Source organism: Phyllostomus hastatus, unplaced genomic scaffold, assembly GCF_019186645.2.
Source record: "Phyllostomus hastatus isolate PE091 unplaced genomic scaffold, TTU_PhHast_1.1 phas_contig_283, whole genome shotgun sequence".
Lineage (NCBI taxonomy): Eukaryota > Metazoa > Chordata > Mammalia > Chiroptera > Phyllostomidae > Phyllostomus > Phyllostomus hastatus.
The window spans coordinates 3,050,489-3,066,438 of NW_025333833.1; the positions used below are offsets into that span (position 1 = coordinate 3,050,489).

The window sequence follows — 15,950 nt, forward strand, 5'->3', positions numbered from 1 at the left end:
TAGCACCCTGTAGCAATGGGGGAACTGACCCCAGGGCAGAGAAGACGGGAGCCTCGGGAGGCACTACACGAGGGGCTCTGGTGCTCCAGCACGCCCCCCCCCCCCACACGGTTAACCCTACCCAGGCTGCTCTGTCTCCCGCGCTCCTCCGAGTTCTGTTTACGGAGGGTAACCTGGAGAGATGCGGCCAGGCCTCTCTCTGGTATGACGAGCAGGCTTGTTTGCTAATGAAACGGGGGGTAGCCCAGGTCCAGTGCTCCTCAGCTGGGATGCAGGCAGTTGTGTCCACAACACCCACCAGGGCCCATAGGCGCTTACGTCCAGGGGACGTGGAGGAGGCTGGGGAGCCACGTGCTGCGTGCTGCGCCACAGCAGTCCCCGTCTCCAACCCAGAAGCCGCGTGTCTTCTGCTCGCGTCCGTGAAAGAGTAACAGGCCAGCTCTTTAGCCTTTAAGTCGGGCGAGACCCAAGCCTCGACAGTGATGCTAACAGAGACGCGTGAGGTGGTATGGACAATTAAAGACGAAGTTTTCTTGGGCATCTCCGGCACGGGAAGTCTGATGCCAAACTATCAGCCCGTGGAGGTGCAGGGACGTAAAGAATGTTCCATCTCACCGTCACCTCTCCAGCATTCAGTGCCTGCTCTAAGAGCAAGCATTCTCAATACACACAGCCACGGGGCCAAGGTAACCACTTACAAAGGTCATGGCCTTGGTTTCCACCGAGTAACAGTGGCTAGTAGTAGTACCACCACTACTTACAGTGGACAACGAGGCACACTCGCCGCGAGCCAGGCATTCTCAAAGCACCTCACACAGATTCAACTCCCGTCACGCCCACAAGTTTCTGCCCAGGCGCCACCATGACCAGCCTTTGACAGGCGGAGAGGCCGAAGCACAGAGGCGAACTGTTCACGGTCACTCGCCTAGTAACGGGCACGGTCACAAGCAAACCAGCTCCGGACTCTGTGCTCTGGGATATAAGCCTCCTGCCTTCCCCGAAAATATAAAGCTGGGAGATCTCACAGAGGGGGAAAATCCAAATTAAATGTATGTCATTGTTGCGGTTACATTGAGGGTGCTTTGTCAATGAGGTTTCTAGGGATTGAACTCATGGAAGCGACATCGACCATCGTGTCCCAGCGCTCGCAGAGAGGGAGGGGCAGCTGTCCCGTGGGCCGGAGATCCAGGGACAGTAAGAAGACACCTGACCACAAACACACACACAAACGCCAGCGCGGTGACGGGGCCGGAGCCAGCCCCACCTCGCTGCCGCAGGAAAGTCCCTGCCCTGGGCGAGTCTTGCTCTCACCGAGTAACTCAGAAAACACCTGATCACATGGGACAGGCTGCATCCCAGAGCAGCAAGCAGGAACATTTCCCAGTTATATATGTCGGGGGGAGCTAAGCCCGAACATTTCCAAATGCATCACTTCTGAAAACCTCGACAATAACACTCTCATGTCAGATGGGAATAATGCAACATCCATTTTTTTTTCTACCATTTTTACGCAGTGTTACGCTGACATACTAAGAGGTTACCATGACCACACACTGGAGCTACAAGGGAAGCAGATGGGCTGTGGGAGGTAATACACAGGTAATGAGGCAAGTATGATCTGACAACTAATTGGTCAGAGTTCAAGCCCTGACTACCAGTTGTCTTATATTTTCTCACTCTAATTAGATTACAATTCTATTTTTTTTTGCCTTTTTAAATGGTAAACAATGACATGACTGAGAAAAGATGATTTTTTCTTTTAAAAAAAGGGAGTCGGACATGCATGACGGAAAGTGAGCCACCAGCCACCTGGACAGCAGCGCCATTCTGAGCTTGGTGATGGTGAATCCGGCTTTGTTTATCATTTCAATGATTTCTCCGGCTTTGGAAACTGCATCTGGTTTAATCAGGGCTAATGTTCTGTAAAGAAACACAGAATAAGTTTGAAAATAAGAGTAACCCGGCAGGTTTTCCTCTTAACTCCCAAGCACTGTTCCGTTTCCTTAATCATCCTGCACCACCAAACAGCACGATAAATGACAGAGACACGTGCACTGACGGGCTCTTAGAAACTTCTACAAACTAAGTCAACTTCATATTTTTCCCAAGAAAATCAAAACAAGGTACCCAATCTAACAGCAATAATAAAGCTTAGGAAAAAACATATTAAAGCCATCATTTTAATATGCCAGAGTTAGAAAACACCCACACATCAACTAACCAAAAAAAGAAAAAAGCAGCAAAGCAGTAAAATGGTAGAAATATGTACAAAAATACCAATAATGACATAAATAAATGTACCATACTGATCTTACCAAGGAAAGTCTACAGCTTAAGGTACTACTTTTTCCCCATAAGCCATGCTTATCCCCTACAGCAAGACTTTTCTACTCCAACAGTCTTGGTTTCCAGTTGGATGCATGTCACTATGATTGCTGCGAGGGTATAAAAACCTTGTATTTTTTTCCTCTAGAAAATAATCACTGCCTAAGACTTCACTACCGCGGAAGCCAAGAGAAGAGCAAGTCACAGAGTCTGGTCCACAAAATGCTACAAATGTCATAACACTGGACTGGATCACTGAAAAATATCTAAAGATAGGCCCTGGCTGGCATAGCTCAGTGGATTGAGCGTGGGCTGTGAACCAAAGGGTCGCAGGTTAGATTCCCAGTCAGGTCACATGCCTAGGTTGTGGGCCAGGTCCCCAGTGCAGGCCACAGGAAAGGCAACCACACATTGATGTTTCTCTCCCTCTCTTTCTTCCTCCCTTCCCCTCTCTAAACACAAAGAAATAAAATCTTTAAAAAATATATATCTAAAGATAGAAACAAACAAAATTAGAATTTGGTACCAAGACATAATGTTTTCAGATTTTAAAAAAAAAGGGTATGATTGTTTTCTTACTTTTCTTTCCGACTGCCCAACTGGCGGGCTGTGTACTGATCCCCGTAATCGATGAGCACCAGCTGTCGAGAAAAGATGTTCACTTTGTTGCCGATGAATAAGTCCTCCAGGTGCAGACCCTCGTACTTGGTGCGCTTCAAGAAGGTGCGATGATTCTTCATGTCGTGCTGGAACCACAACACCAGCGTCATGAAACGCGCGGTTACAGGTGGGGGATAGTCAACCTGATCATAAACTAGGAAAGGTTCTTAGTTCTGCTATAGTAAAGTTAGGCTGCATTTTGTTTCGTTTTTGCTGTAAATGCAACTCATAATTTCTTTCATAACTTCTATAGTTCCTAGGCTACTCCAGGAATAACATAAAAAATTCTTACACATTGGATACTTTTTTCAAGTTCCTGAACGTAAAGATTTGTGTGCTGCCAAATCATTTCAGCAAATCAGTGCCTCTGAAGTCCCAGGGGCGTGCCCGGTTTCCGCTTTCCCGCCCACACAGACCCCAGCACCACACAGACGCACCCGTGAAACGGGTCGCCAATGAAGGGACACGGGAATGAGCGGGACCTCAGCTCGATCCTCTTCCAAGTGGCTTTGTGAAGAGCCAGCAGCTTTCAATAACGGTGACATATTTATAGACCGAGATAACCTTTATCTATAACCACATATTGACTGTCGCTTAATCCAAAACTTGAATTACCCCACTCCAGTCAAGGAATTCCCGTTAAAAAATATACGTGTGAAAGTATTTTTAAGCTCGGGTCTAAAATGCAGCCCGGTTCCTCTCCCCGCCCCAGGTTCGCTCCCTCGCCAGCGGTCCCGCAAACACAGACTCCGTCGTTTACCATCTCCACGGACCCGTCCCCTGGGTAATACAGGAGCTCATAACGCCGAAAAAGCGAAGCGTTCGGATCAAACCACTCTGTAATGAAGACGAATCTTTCACTGTGATTCTGCAAGAAAAAGGAGGACCTTTAACACTAACGTGAAATATGAGCATGCTTGTAGAAATCGTACGAATAGACGGCAAGGTTTACCCAGTAGGTACAGCAAGCCATCTGTTACACTTACTAGATTGAATTCTCCTCCTTTTCTGAAGATATCAGCTATCAACACACTCTGAGAAGTACGTCCTTCTAATTTCTTACTAAGCATCTTTCAATGTCGAAAACATGACTGAGGAACTGCTTAATACTTCCAGTCCTCCTGAGCAACGTCACCACTTGCGGGGACGCGAGCCCCGGGTCTGACCGGCGGAGTGCCCGCCCTGCCGAGAGCTAGTGCCCGCGCCCACAGACGGTCGACCAGGCGCCTGGGAGACCGGCTGAGCGGCCAGCTCTCCCCGACACAAACCTTCACCTTTCCTCAAGTTAAGCACCCAACAGAGTTCGCATAATTCCGTTGTCATTAAAATCAGAGCAAACACCCTTTCTCTCCTGAGTGACTTCGCAGGATGGTGTCTTTTTACAGAACTCGTAGGCGACTGCGTAAGTCTAGGTACCCGAGCGGCAGCCGCGATGCCCACACAGGAGCGAGCAGGGACAATTCCATTCCTGCGAGAGAAATTCCGCGAGGGGAACCCCTGCCCAGCCGAGGGGCGGGGCCGGGGAAGCGGACGACCTCGGCACTTACAAGCGGGATCCCCTGACAGACAGAGGGCAGGCATCTGGGGGGCAGGGACGGGGGCCCCCTGGGCTGCTGGGTGGTCTGAGGCCGGCTCAGTGGGACCACACAGGGACAGTGCTCCAGCCCTCAGCCCTCCAGGGGTCCCCACCTCCAGGGCAGCCCCGCCCCGCTCCTCCGAGGCCCTGGCTTGGAGCTGCAGTGGGAGACTCGCCCTGCGCCCCACCTGCAAAAGCAGCCCTGGGCTTCAGAGCAGGGGACAAGGGCCCTCGGTCATTCAAGTTACCTGTTGTTGGAGGCGAGTGAGGTGCATTCTTACAGCTAACGCAGAGGAGAAAATGAGAAAAATAAGTCCAAGTTTGGCCCTCTCCCCCTGACGATTAAGTAGGATTTCCCGTCATATATACTATTAAATATATCTTAGCCCCCAAAAGCCTTCCACTACACTAGCAAAAAGAAGATGGAGGGAAAAAGGAATCTGGGAGTCTTGTTGCTAATTCTGGATTTAGCACCTGATTCTCTGGTTAAGGTGTATGGATGCTAATAATTCACTTGTAAATTCTTATAGTAGAAGTTGCATGCCTAATTGTGTTTATGATTATACTCAAACTACAATGTAGGTAGATTTTTTTTAAAGACTTAATTTTCTTAGAGAGAGGGGAAGGGAGGGAGAAAGAGAGGGAGAGAAACATCAATGTGTGGTTGCCTCTCACACACCCCATACTGGGGACCTGGCCCACAATCCAGGCACGTGCCCTGACTGGGAATCGAACCAGTGACCCTTTGGTTTGCAGGCCTGCACTCAGTCCACTGAGCCACACCAGCCAGGGCCACAGGGCCAGTTTTTAACACATTATCTTATTTTTCTCACAATCATCCATAAAAGACATGTTTAAACAATGCTTATTAGTCAAGACAAAATAAAAGTAAAATATGAAACATACCATGACATTTGTAACAGCTTTTTTTCCCCATACTTTTTTCTTATTGATTCTTATAAATACAGCTTTTTTTTAAGCTTAGGTTTCACTGTGTTTTCTAGTATCGTACTCCCCTTTTAATATAAAATCTGAATGTTGGTAGATTATTAAATTTTTCACCATCTGAATCAAAATATCCATTCACTCAAAGACTTGCTCGAACTATTGCCTTCAGTACAAGAAACACATAACGTTCGAAAGTGGGAGCAACGAGGCACGTGTACCGGAAGGTCACAGAGGGCAGGGTCGTCAGGCAGATGAAAAGCTCAGGGACCCTGGCCCCTCCACCTGACCTGGTAGCCTAGCTACAAAACCGCCCCTTACCTGCTAACTCTGAGGTGGGTGGTTGAATTTTTGCACAAATACACTATCCAGAAAACAGTTCCAACACAAAGAAAATAAACCACTGTTTCTGGCTGACAAAGTAGCTTATAGCAAACCAATGGTATCTTCCGAGAACAACTAGAATAGCGGATACAACACACACACATGCACACACACCCACCCAAACCACAGGAAATCCAGGGTCCTGAGTCGGCCAGGCCAGAGCGCACCAGGGCCGGACAGACAGTCAGGGGTCCCCGGCCTGCAGGGGATCGGAGCGCAGAGGCAGACCCCAGTCCTGGGAAGTCGGGGAGGAGCCCACTCTCCAGGGAAGCGCAGGACCCGTTCCAGAGCTGTGGGGGTCCCAGGGGGCCCTGTCGCAGGTCTCCGGCAGCTGTACCCGAGCTGGGCTGTAAGAGGTCTCGGAGGAAGGGCTCCTGGGAGTCGGCGCACGACCCCTAAAGAAGGGAAAGCAGCTAGTGGGACAGGAGGGCGCCGCCCACGGGCGGGAAGGGAGGCAGAGGCCGCGGGGCCGTGACGCAGCGGCTGGGTTCAGAGGCACGTTTGTCTGGAAGTGTCTTTATCTCGCCTCCACTAACGTGCAGGGTCTTCCTGCTGGGTATAGAATTCCACAGGCTAGAACTAACAGTTATTCAGGAACACATCTGGAAGAAAAGTACCTTGGATTCGTCTGTCTCAAAATGGTGACTGAGGAGAAGGCTACCCCGAGTGACTTCAGTTTGCCAAAGAAACGCACGTTTAACGCACAATGGCATCCTCTGCTGTGCGTGTGCAACACACCACCACGCTCCAGACCCTGCAAGCGTGAGCAGCGAGACCTTCGGGACCGCAGGACCGCGCCACGGCTGCGACCAGGCGGCCAGGTGACCGCGGACGGAGGGCCCTCGGAGGGCAGAGAGCACAGCGCACGGAGGACCGGGGTGGGGACGTTTGTGGGGCCGAACGGATGAGGCCGTGGAGGGGGTTTAGACCCCGGCTGAGAACAGACTCCTGGCTGTTAAGGTGGTTTTTAAGAACTGCGGGAAGCACGTACAATTTACAGATTCTCCTTACTGTCGTGCCCTTTCCAGGGGTGTAAGAGCCCATGGGCACGGTGGCTTTCTGACTTCTGATTGGTGCTCACAGTGATCGCGCCACGTCGTGCCCACGACACACGCGTGTCAGTGGGTTACTGAGAAAACCACGCGGCGGCGTTTGCTCTCACTGTGTGCTGTGGAGCGAGACATTTTCCATCCTACCTTTTCCAACCGCGCTGACGGAAACCCACTGCACTGATTTCATCACCTGCAAAAGGGCACAACCTTTGGGGAACACTGCATTTCCACCCACGCACCCCCTTCCTCTGAGGCCGCCACCCTCCAGATACCTCCCTGTTGGAGCCAAGCATCATGCCAGCAACGGAAATAAATGTGCCGAATTTATTTGAATTGCATCTCAAAGAGCCGGAGGACATCCTTTCCAGGGGACGTGTTAGTTCGCCCAGGTGGCTGGCCCGCCCTCCCGCAGACGGAGCAGGAGCTGGGGGGAGGGGCAAGGCACAGCCCTGCAGGTCGTGAGCAGACAGACGGACACGTGAGCTCTTCGATGACTTCGACGCGGTTGTGAGGACACAACCCGGGGCGCTCCACGATCCAGACTGTGTGGACCCAGGAGTCACACGGCTTAAAATTCCCATAAAAAAAAAGCGCGCTAGTTAGAAAGAAGCACGACTTCTGAAATCACTGTGCTAAAACAGCACAGTCGAAGAGCCCGCACCGCCCTCCGCGGGGACGGAGGGACCGTCCTGTAGCCAGCCAGGACCACCGCTTCCGCAGAGCAGGGTGAGAGCTGCGCATCGAGTTCCAGGTGGATGCTGTTTGAATGGTTACTTGTAAATATGTTTTCAACCTATTGGATCATAGCTCAGTGACCCTTGGAGGTTCTGTCACTGCCCTCCACCAGTGAAGCACTTGGTGACTTCAAATCGGGACAAGTTCAGCAAAGTATTCTCCTCCCTGTTTAAACAGATGATACAGTGGGCTGTAAGGGACCAGCAAACTCTGGCGAAAGCTCTGAACCCCTACTTCTCCCCGGGACTGGATGGCAGTGAGCGGCCTCCCGGCCCTGGCTGTCCACGCAAGGCGACGTTTGCGGTCTCGGGGATGTAACCGCCCATGCCTTCCACCTTACTCCAACCCGTCACCCCCTCCTCCCCCCTTCTCTTCCGCACCTCAAAGGATTTCAGTCTGAGGCAACATAAAATGCCTTTAATCGAATCCCCTGTGTATTGAGTAAAAACTGTATTTTTTTTTTTAAAGAGTGGAAAACCTATCTCACAGAGATTGGCCAGAATGAAAGCCCACCCACCCAGGAGAGCGGTGGGCCTTCCAAGCAGCTACACTTCGCCACCTTTCGCCTCTCCCGGGCGAGGCAGCCCATGACTCCCTTGCAAGGATGGGCCGGAGATGGGCCAGGCACAGCCGCTGTCTGGGCAAGAACCGGCTGGCTCTTCCTGGGCCACCGGCACCGACCAGTGCGGGCCGACGCCCACACGACCGTGCGTCAGGGACTGGGTGACCTGGGTTCTCCAGGAGCAAAGCAGAGGAGGACCGCATTTCAGTTCTGAATGCTGCTGAGTGAGTGAACCTGTAGACACGCTGCAGACCCGGCCAACCTGGCGCGCCGCCAGTCTTGTTAACCACGGGACCGCTGCTACACTGCTGAGTGCCGTCTCTCAGTTCCTTCAGAATCTTCACATACATTCTATTCTTGTCAAAACACCCCTCAAATTGCACCCGCTCCACGATAACATTCTCCACGAGCCTCCTGGATGACAGACAGCTCTCAGCAGCACGAAGACGTCTCGCACTTCATCCGAGCCTTCCGGAGCGTATTTATAGCTGTTTAGGTGCACGTTGTATCTTTCCACTACAACGTACCCTCCTGAGGACACAGTCAAGGCCGTCATTCATTTCTAGGTTCCCCGCAGTGCCCACCCAGAGCCTGCCGCAAGTTGGCGCTAGTCGACACCACAGTCTTGGACTCACGCAGAACCGGTTCTTTCCGTTTGCAGGCCCGTGTCAACCCACTGAGCTACACCAGCCAGGGCGAGAGAACCAACTCTTACTGAAAACTGTGGACACGCCACTTAGGACGGCATGCATGAGTCGGTTTTTCACACGCCTATTTTACCTTTCGTTGCAAAATGACAAAACATTTCGTTGTTTATGTATTTCTATATGTTACTACTTTACATCTAACTTATAAAAACTTCACTTTGTATATCTACTAATTAAGGTGGTTAGCCATGGCTTATCATTAACATATTGACAAGTTTTTTAAGGCACACCAGTCAAATCATACATATATATACATACATACACATATTTGCATTTAAACAAGCATAAGTTGAACTAGTCAATGAACAGACAAAATAGTCCTCTCCAAGCTCCCACCTGGCCCCTCCCCTCCAGGTGGTACCCACCCCCAACCCCTACAGACATCCCCGGTGGGGTGGGGAGAAGACATGCCCCACAGGGCACCACGCCGTACCCCCTATATTTAGTGACATGACAGGAGGTCTCTAAGCCATGCTGCCAGCGTGGCCCCCATCACCTGGGATGCCCTGCAGCAGGCTCTGCGCAGACTGAACTCACAGGGGGCAGAAGCAGCGCCTTCCGGCCCTGCCCCGGGTCCCGGGCAGGAGGAAGGAGCACACACCGAGGTCAAGGCAACAATCCTGCCCCTCGGGTCCTTAGCAACCACCCTACATTGATGAATAAAGACCAGCACACATGAAACGACAGGAAAGACGCAGCATTTCATGTGCTCACAACTGTCACCCTACTTTGCCCCACCCTGTGGCGGCCAGAGAATACTCAGGTAATTAATTATACCACACACTATTCACTTAGTATTCAGTTAGAAAACTGACTTTATTATTGGCTGGAAGTCATTCTCATAATGCAGAAAATGACAATAGACATGGTATCTGTAAGTTTTATTTTTTAACCCAAAAGATGCTGTCGAGGTCCCAGTTCCATCAGAACCACTCTCGCCAATGCTCACCCCACAGCCCCTGGGACAGCCGTTTCCCACCCGTCCCCGCCGACCTTCCCTCTGCCCGTCTGCCTGCTCGGAGTCGGACCCACCAGCACTGGCCGCAGCAAGGCCCCTCTCGCCCTCGGACCCGCCCACGGGTCTGGCCAGTGGGCAGCAGTGGCTCTCGAGTTTCCCCCAACTCTGGCCCCACCAGACTGCGGTGGTCAGCCGCTCCCCTCCTCCCACAGAGACCACGGCTCCAGGTCAGTGCTCTCTGCTGCCCCCCTGCCTCCCCCCAAGCCCCTCTCAGCTCCGCCCACCCTCTGCACGCAGTCTCCTGGGTCAGCCTCTCAAGGATCCCAGCGGCGTAGGCTGCATCCCGTTCCTGCGAGGCCCGAGGCCCGAGGCCCGGAAGACTTGGGGATGCAGATGCTTGCTGTCTCTCACTGCCTTCCCAGATCGCTTTCATCGGGGTGTATGTGCAGTAGGGGGGATTGGGGGGTGGCCTTTGGTCGCTGGGGCTTTTGTTGTCATATAAGGAGGTTTTGCCTGACCCCAGGTCACAAAAGTTCATGTCTGTATTTTCTTCTAAGAGCTTCATAGCTTTAGCTCTCACATTCAGGTCTGCAATCCATTTTGAGTCACTTTTCACCTTAGGGTCTAGATTTATGTTTTTGCATGCAGGCATCCATCCACTTGTCCCAGCACCGCTTCTAGGGACGCCCCTGTCCCCTCTCGCGACCCTGGTGTTTCTGTGGGAAACCAACTTTCCACACGAGGTTCATCCTGGGCTCTCGGGTCCGTTCCACCGATCCCCATACCCAGCCCCACGCCACCACCACGCCGCCCTGACTGCTGTACCCTCGGTATGAGTTTTGAAGTCAGGAAGTGTAAGTTCTTCCATTCTGTTCTTCTTCAGAACTGTCCCGTGTGGGGGGCCGGTTTGACCTGGCCTGGCACATGTGACTCAGCTCTGGGTGGAAAACCGACAGAAGCGAGGTGGTGGGCAGGAGCCCAACCCCCACACTGAGTTTTCCCGTGGGAACCAGGCCTCGAAAATGCACGCAGACTGCTACGGCTCGCTCTTGCCAAAACTCCCCACCCTGGTCCGAAACAGTAGATGTGTGTTGTCTGTCTGCAAGGTGCTTTCCCAAGCCCGTGCGCGCTCTCCCAAGGACGGAGCTGATCGGCTCGCCGCCTTCCCCTTCTGCTGTGCTGTGCTCATTTCCTTGATTGTGCCTGAAAGGTGGACAACAATATTCCATGTAACAGATAATGACAAGTCCTTCTGTGATGTAAGACCCGAGAGAAACAATAAAAGCCCGTCTAGGCAAGGGTCGGGGCCCCCTCCTCTCGAGACAGCGGCCGTGCTGCCCCCTTTTCTCCACAGGCCGGCTGCCGCCTGCGCGTTTGTTCTCGCCCTTGGCCACAGCGGGCGGACTCTGCGGCCGGAGTCCGCCGCAGTCGTGGCCACTCTGGGCCCTTCACATTCCCATACCAGTTTTAGGGTCCGCTTCCCCTTCCCACAAACACGTCTTCTGGGGTTCTCACCGGGGCTGCACTAACCCTGTTTACCACTCGGGAGAGAACGGCCCCCTCCGCAGTACGGATGCTGCCGACCGTGAACACGAGGCGCCGCCACGTGCTGAGATCTTAAACTTGACCCCGCAAGGCTCTCTGGTTTTCAGTGCGAGTCTTGCACTTCTGCTGAGAATGTCCCTAAGCATTTGTTCTTTTCACGTTGCCGTGAATGGAACTGATCCGTTAATAACTTCCTTTTCAGACTGTCCATCGTAGTGCATAAAAGTATAACTGATGTCTCTGTATTGATCTTTTATCCCGCAATCTTGCTGAACACGTTACAAGGTTTTGTTTATTTTTTAGATTCCCTAGAATTTTCTACATATCACCTGTGAATAGAGAGAGTCTTACTCCTTCCTATCCAGTCTGGGGGGCTTCTCTTTTCCCCTTGCCTAACCGATATGGCTAGAACCTGCATTACAACACTGTACACAGCTTCAGTGAGGGAAGGCGCCGGAGCGTCTCGGAGCACCGGCCGGGGGTGCAGACCCTGGGGGCTCTGAATGCGCCTCTGCCCACGTGGTGGGGGGAGCGCTGGCCGCCAGCCAGCGTCCACGGAGCTCCAAACGAGGGTGACCTTTCCCGCCTTTCGGAATACTTTTGCCGTGTGATTCGTGGGCTAGTCTAGTTTAGTAGTGTACTGTTTGGGGTTTTCTTTAAATAAGATAAAGGATATTTTGGGGGTGAGTAAAAGAGTCTAAAAAAACATTTTCAAGTTTAATCCCAAAGGAGGTTTTTTTGTTGTTTTTTTTTTTATCATGTAGGCTTCCGTTTTCTAATTTGTGAAGGGGAAGTCTGTGTCTTTGGCCTTATGGGAGACACAACCTGTGATACTGTGCTTTCTCGGTAAAAGGTACTCATGTGCCCCATGGACGCAAGTAACTGCTTAAGCAACTAGTCAAATCCAGGAAGGACCTCTCTCCTGAAAGAAATGCGTCCCGCGGTGGAGGGCTGCCACCTAGTGTTCAATGAGAATTCCAGCACATCCGGGCCTCTGCTGTCCTACAAACACTGAGCCCTGTACTTATATATTAAATCCCAATAATTTTGCAGAAGTCCTAATTGAGTATCAAAATATTAACTACGGTTTCTGAATAGAACCCGTATTACTCATATGCTTTAGAAACTCCATTTTCAAAAAGGAAGTAAAGTCTTCACTTCTCTCTATAGCCACAAAAAGTGCAGAAGAAATTGACTCCTTAAAAAAAAAAAAGCATCATGCCCCCAGGTGCAGTAGATTGAAAGAAACGTGGGCCAGGCTCCACAGGTTCAAATCCAGGCTCCGTCACGTACTAGCAGCACAAGTTCAGGTGTTTCGTGTGTGTGTTTACTCTGAGGCTGTTTCCTTCTATGAAAAGAACTTAATGCAAAGCAGGTCCTCAATAAATGATAAACATTAGCTACTAAGGAAAACAGATCCCCCATCCTTATTTATATGTCAGTGTTGCTTTTGGTTTTTAATCTAATGCTCTGTAGTCGCCAATCAACAATTTCATTTCCCTCTGATCCTTTGCATAAAAAGGACACTAATCTGAGTTTTTTCATCCTTCCCCCAATTTAAAAAAAAAAAGCCCCACATAAATTCAAAGTACGCTTTAGCCGCTGGAGAAGTTACCAGGCTCAATCAGCTGCTCCGTGGAAGACGAGGGCTCCTCTCCTGCTTTCCAGTGTCTAACAAATTGCTCAGCCAGGGTTTAAACATTAAAAATAATGAGTCTTTTTAATCCTGTTAACCTATTTCAAGAATAATATCCCTGACTAGTATGGCTCAGTGGGCTGGGCACTGTTCCCCAACTGAAAAGTCCCTGGTTCCATTCCCGGTCGGGGCACACGCCTGGGCTGGAGGCCAGGCTCTTGGTCAGGGCATGAGAGAGGCAGCCGATGGATGTTTCTCTCCCTCTCTTTCCCTCTCTCTAAAAATAAATACAATCTTTTAGAAAAATGATTTCAGAAATATGTTCTTCATGATATAAATGGTTTAATCTGTGTGTGTGTGTGTGTGTGTGTGTGTGTGTGTGTGTGTGAGAAAAACTTTTGTTATCCCCTGGATTAATCTTACTCTTGCAAGCTCTCCAACTTGGATCTGTTTGGAGCCTAATCTGCCTTTAAGGCACAGACATACGATGTGTACGAGCAAGGCCTTATCTGCAACCCACAGAAACAGTCTCTTCTCCATGGCTCTCTGCATCAGTCTGGATGGTCTTCTGGGCACCTGTCCCTGAGGGCCTCCGTGGGCAGGCCTGGGAACGCCAAGGCCCGGCAGAAACCAGCCCCGTGCTCCTGGGGCCCCTGTCCTCTGCCGCCTGCTGAGGGGCTGGGGGAAAGCCAGACGGCAGGCGGGCGGTGGGTGCCCAACGTGCTGCGCGCCTGTGACAGTGGACAGACCCGGTCTCCGCCAGCACTGCCTTCCCCAGGGACTGAGCGGGGCCCTGGGGAAGGGGCCGAGGGGACATGGGGACAGCAGGAGGGAGAGGCAGGAGCAGAGATAGATGTCCCCAGTTCTTTCTCTCGCTTGGCCTTGGGTGTGTCTCCCTCTCCCCGCCTGGATTTTGGATGTCTGTCCCTCTCTCCTCTCTGTCTTGGTCCTGGCAATGCTATCTCCCTCTCCCCCCCTCTTCACTTCAGATAGCTTTCCTTCCTAGAGAAACAAAAGGGTACCTAAGAAAGTAGAGGAAGGAAGGAGAGCAGACAGCGTAGAAAGGGATCATGAAACTGGAATGGGGGAAGGGCACTGGTTAGGCACCTACTGGTGCAAAGCGCTTCGCTGCACAGTGAACCTCGGGACACTGTTTCCTAACCTGCTTTCAAACGTCTTCCGGAAAATTTAAGGAATCCATGTTAACATTAGCAGGCATAAGTTTGATTTTTGCTTTTATATATATATATATATATATTTTCTTTTTTTACAAGTTAAAGAAAACCTGAAACTGGGTGAATGAAAAATAACACAAAAAAGCTTTCAAGTTGACTAATGCAGTTTTTTTGATGACCACCCCTCCATGGGGGTCAGTCTCTCCTCTGCTCCTGCACTCACGGGTCTCCGTCCCAGCGCCCCAACCCGGTCCGGAACTGCAGCAGCGGGAGCAGCCAGCGTCGCCACGGTATCAATGCGCTTCCGATGTACAGCGTCAGGCCCAGCATTTTCTCTCACTTAACCACAGCGCCATCCCTACCACGCAGTTGGTCCTACCAGCACGTTCATTTTAGGAATGAGGACGCTGAATCTCTCTAAGGGCCTAGAAAGTATACCACGTTTCTCCCTTCTTCCCCTTCCTCTCGTCCCCCAAACCCTGCGCTCCTCAGGACAGAGATCCCGCCTTATTCCTGCTGGTGTCCAGAAAGAGAGCAGGCGGGAAGGCCCCCCCCACCCCCCGCCCCCCAGCAGGACCGAAGGGCGATTGAAAAGGCCCCGCCCACGTCTGTGCGGGCGCTCAGCATTTTCACGTTGTCCTGATGACGTTCTAGCGAGGTGCGCCTCGACCTCTGGGTGCGCTGAGAGACCACAGAAAAGCGCGAGGCCCTTACTGGATTTTAAATGGACATGCTGGGGGGAAAGTGTGATGATACTATTACAGGACCCATTCTTCCTTTGGATATAACATTTAAAAGTTTTTGATTATGAAAATGATTCCAATACCTAAGATATACAAATATCCACCTTCCAGAGATCTGGGCACATATAGTTAGATTCCAGAAACTTAAAGGGCAAGATAATTGAACAGAAATGGTAGGTCCGTGCTTGCCACTGGATGGAGGGACTTTCCTTCTTCCCAAACCCATTCTCTGAGCCTGTGTGGCGAGAGCCAGATAAGCCCGAATGGGCTCTTTGTACTTTTACAATCACATCATCGAATAATAAAATTTCAAGACTCACAGCTAATCCATTTAAGCTGAGCAGAAATGCATTAATCTCAGATCTAATACTTGCTAAATACATTATCAGACGTGCTTGGGTCTCAAGAACCATTCCTGCCATCTCCCTCCCTCCTCCGCCTGTTCCCTGACCTTCAGTGTTTCCATCAGGAGAGCGAACCATAACAGCAACTGAGGGAGGAGGGATTCAACAGATAAAAGCAAATTTCAAATCTCCACACAACTGGGCAGTAAACCCACTAACCTCAAATACTGACTTCTAAAACTTGTTTCAGATTTTAATATCCTTCCATTTCCCCCAACCGTCTGCTCGTTAGGCTGCATTCTGGGGAATCCGCAAGTCGTGCATCTCATGTGTGGGGTGCGCTGCGGTTTATAAACATCTTTCACAGACATTAATTGTCTCAGATGACCCTCACGAAAATGCTTTTGAGCATTCTGAACAGAAATTACTATTCTGGTTTTAGGAATGAGAAGACAATCGCCCCAAACGATTACCCGTCGCACAGTAAATACCCGCAGAAGCCGAGACCAGAACGAGGATTGGGAAGCTCGCCCGGCGCCCAGCGCCCAGCGGGAGGCCGCCCCCAAACAGGCGGCCAGCAGGGGGCTCAGCGTCCTCTCAGAG

At 51.1% G+C, this 15,950-nt stretch overlaps 1 protein-coding gene across 2 annotated transcripts in view; it reads right to left on the reverse strand.

Annotated features, from left to right (window-relative positions):
- Positions 1 to 15,950, reverse strand: part of NME7 (NME/NM23 family member 7) — an 83,650-nt gene that overhangs the window by 59,752 nt on the left and 7,948 nt on the right. Inside the window, exons 2-4 of one of the 2 annotated variants that reach the window (XM_045838537.1) lie at positions 3,746 to 3,853; positions 2,905 to 3,071; positions 1,810 to 1,920 (exon numbers count right to left, since the gene is read on the reverse strand). In XM_045838537.1, coding sequence (XP_045694493.1) covers positions 1,810 to 1,920; positions 2,905 to 3,071; positions 3,746 to 3,853 — 386 coding nt within the window. The remainder of the gene's footprint in view (positions 1 to 1,809; positions 1,921 to 2,904; positions 3,072 to 3,745; positions 3,854 to 15,950) is intronic. The other variant, XM_045838538.1, reaches the window with a different exon arrangement.